Source organism: Penaeus monodon, chromosome 29 (genome assembly GCF_015228065.2).
Source record: "Penaeus monodon isolate SGIC_2016 chromosome 29, NSTDA_Pmon_1, whole genome shotgun sequence".
Classification (NCBI taxonomy): Eukaryota; Metazoa; Arthropoda; class Malacostraca; order Decapoda; family Penaeidae; genus Penaeus; species Penaeus monodon.
In genome coordinates this window covers 26,565,191-26,565,826 of record NC_051414.1, presented here as the reverse complement: position 1 = coordinate 26,565,826, position 636 = coordinate 26,565,191, and the positions used below count along the sequence as shown (strand labels likewise).

At 53.9% G+C, this 636-nt stretch overlaps 1 protein-coding gene across 1 annotated transcript in view; it reads left to right on the top strand.

Moving 5' to 3' along the window:
* The first annotated feature begins 78 nt into the window (after nt 1-78).
* LOC119591815 (vegetative cell wall protein gp1-like) overlaps nt 79-636 on the top strand; it is a 6,589-nt gene continuing 6,031 nt past the window's right edge. Inside the window, exon 1 of the mRNA XM_037940560.1 lies at nt 79-84. Coding sequence (XP_037796488.1) covers nt 79-84 — 6 coding nt within the window. The remainder of the gene's footprint in view (nt 85-636) is intronic.

Sequence of the window (636 nt, the reverse complement as noted above, 5' to 3'; positions counted from 1 at the left end):
TGTCGGTGGGGCTTCAGGGCAATTAGCAAAGGGCTGATGAGGGCAATCAGGGAGAGGAGGTGAGGGCAGATGCTGAGGATGAAGGTAATTATGTAAAGTAATTATGCAATCCATGCTGGCAACTGTTGTTAAGTTGTGAAGGCGAGAGGGGGAGGGAGGGAGGGGTAGGGGCGAGCGGTACGGAGGGAGGGAGGGTATGGAGAGGGTAGTAGGGGGTAAGGGTGGGAGCAAGGGTGGACTAGTGGTGTGAGGGAAGGGTAAGGAGGCGATAGGGAGGGATAGGAAACGGATAGGACGGGAGGGGGAGGGTGTAGAGTAGAGGGGAGGGATAGTGGGGATAGAGAGAGTGACAGTTTCAGCGTTGGTTGGGGGTGGGAGGGGTTAGGGAGGGCTGGGGGTCACTTAGGTGTAATGCTAAATTGTGGAGGCAAAAGGGGGAAGGGGGGAGTGAAAAGGCGAGGGAGGGAGAACTGATGGTAAGAGGAGAGAGGAGGGAAAGGAGAGAAAGATGAAGAAAATTAGGGACAGATGTAGTGTTGATCAGAGGTTGGGGAGGAATGGGGGAGGGAGAGGAAAAGGGTTTGCTCAGGTGTGTTGTTAAGTTGTTAAGTTGTTAAGGGCGAGATGAGACAAGTG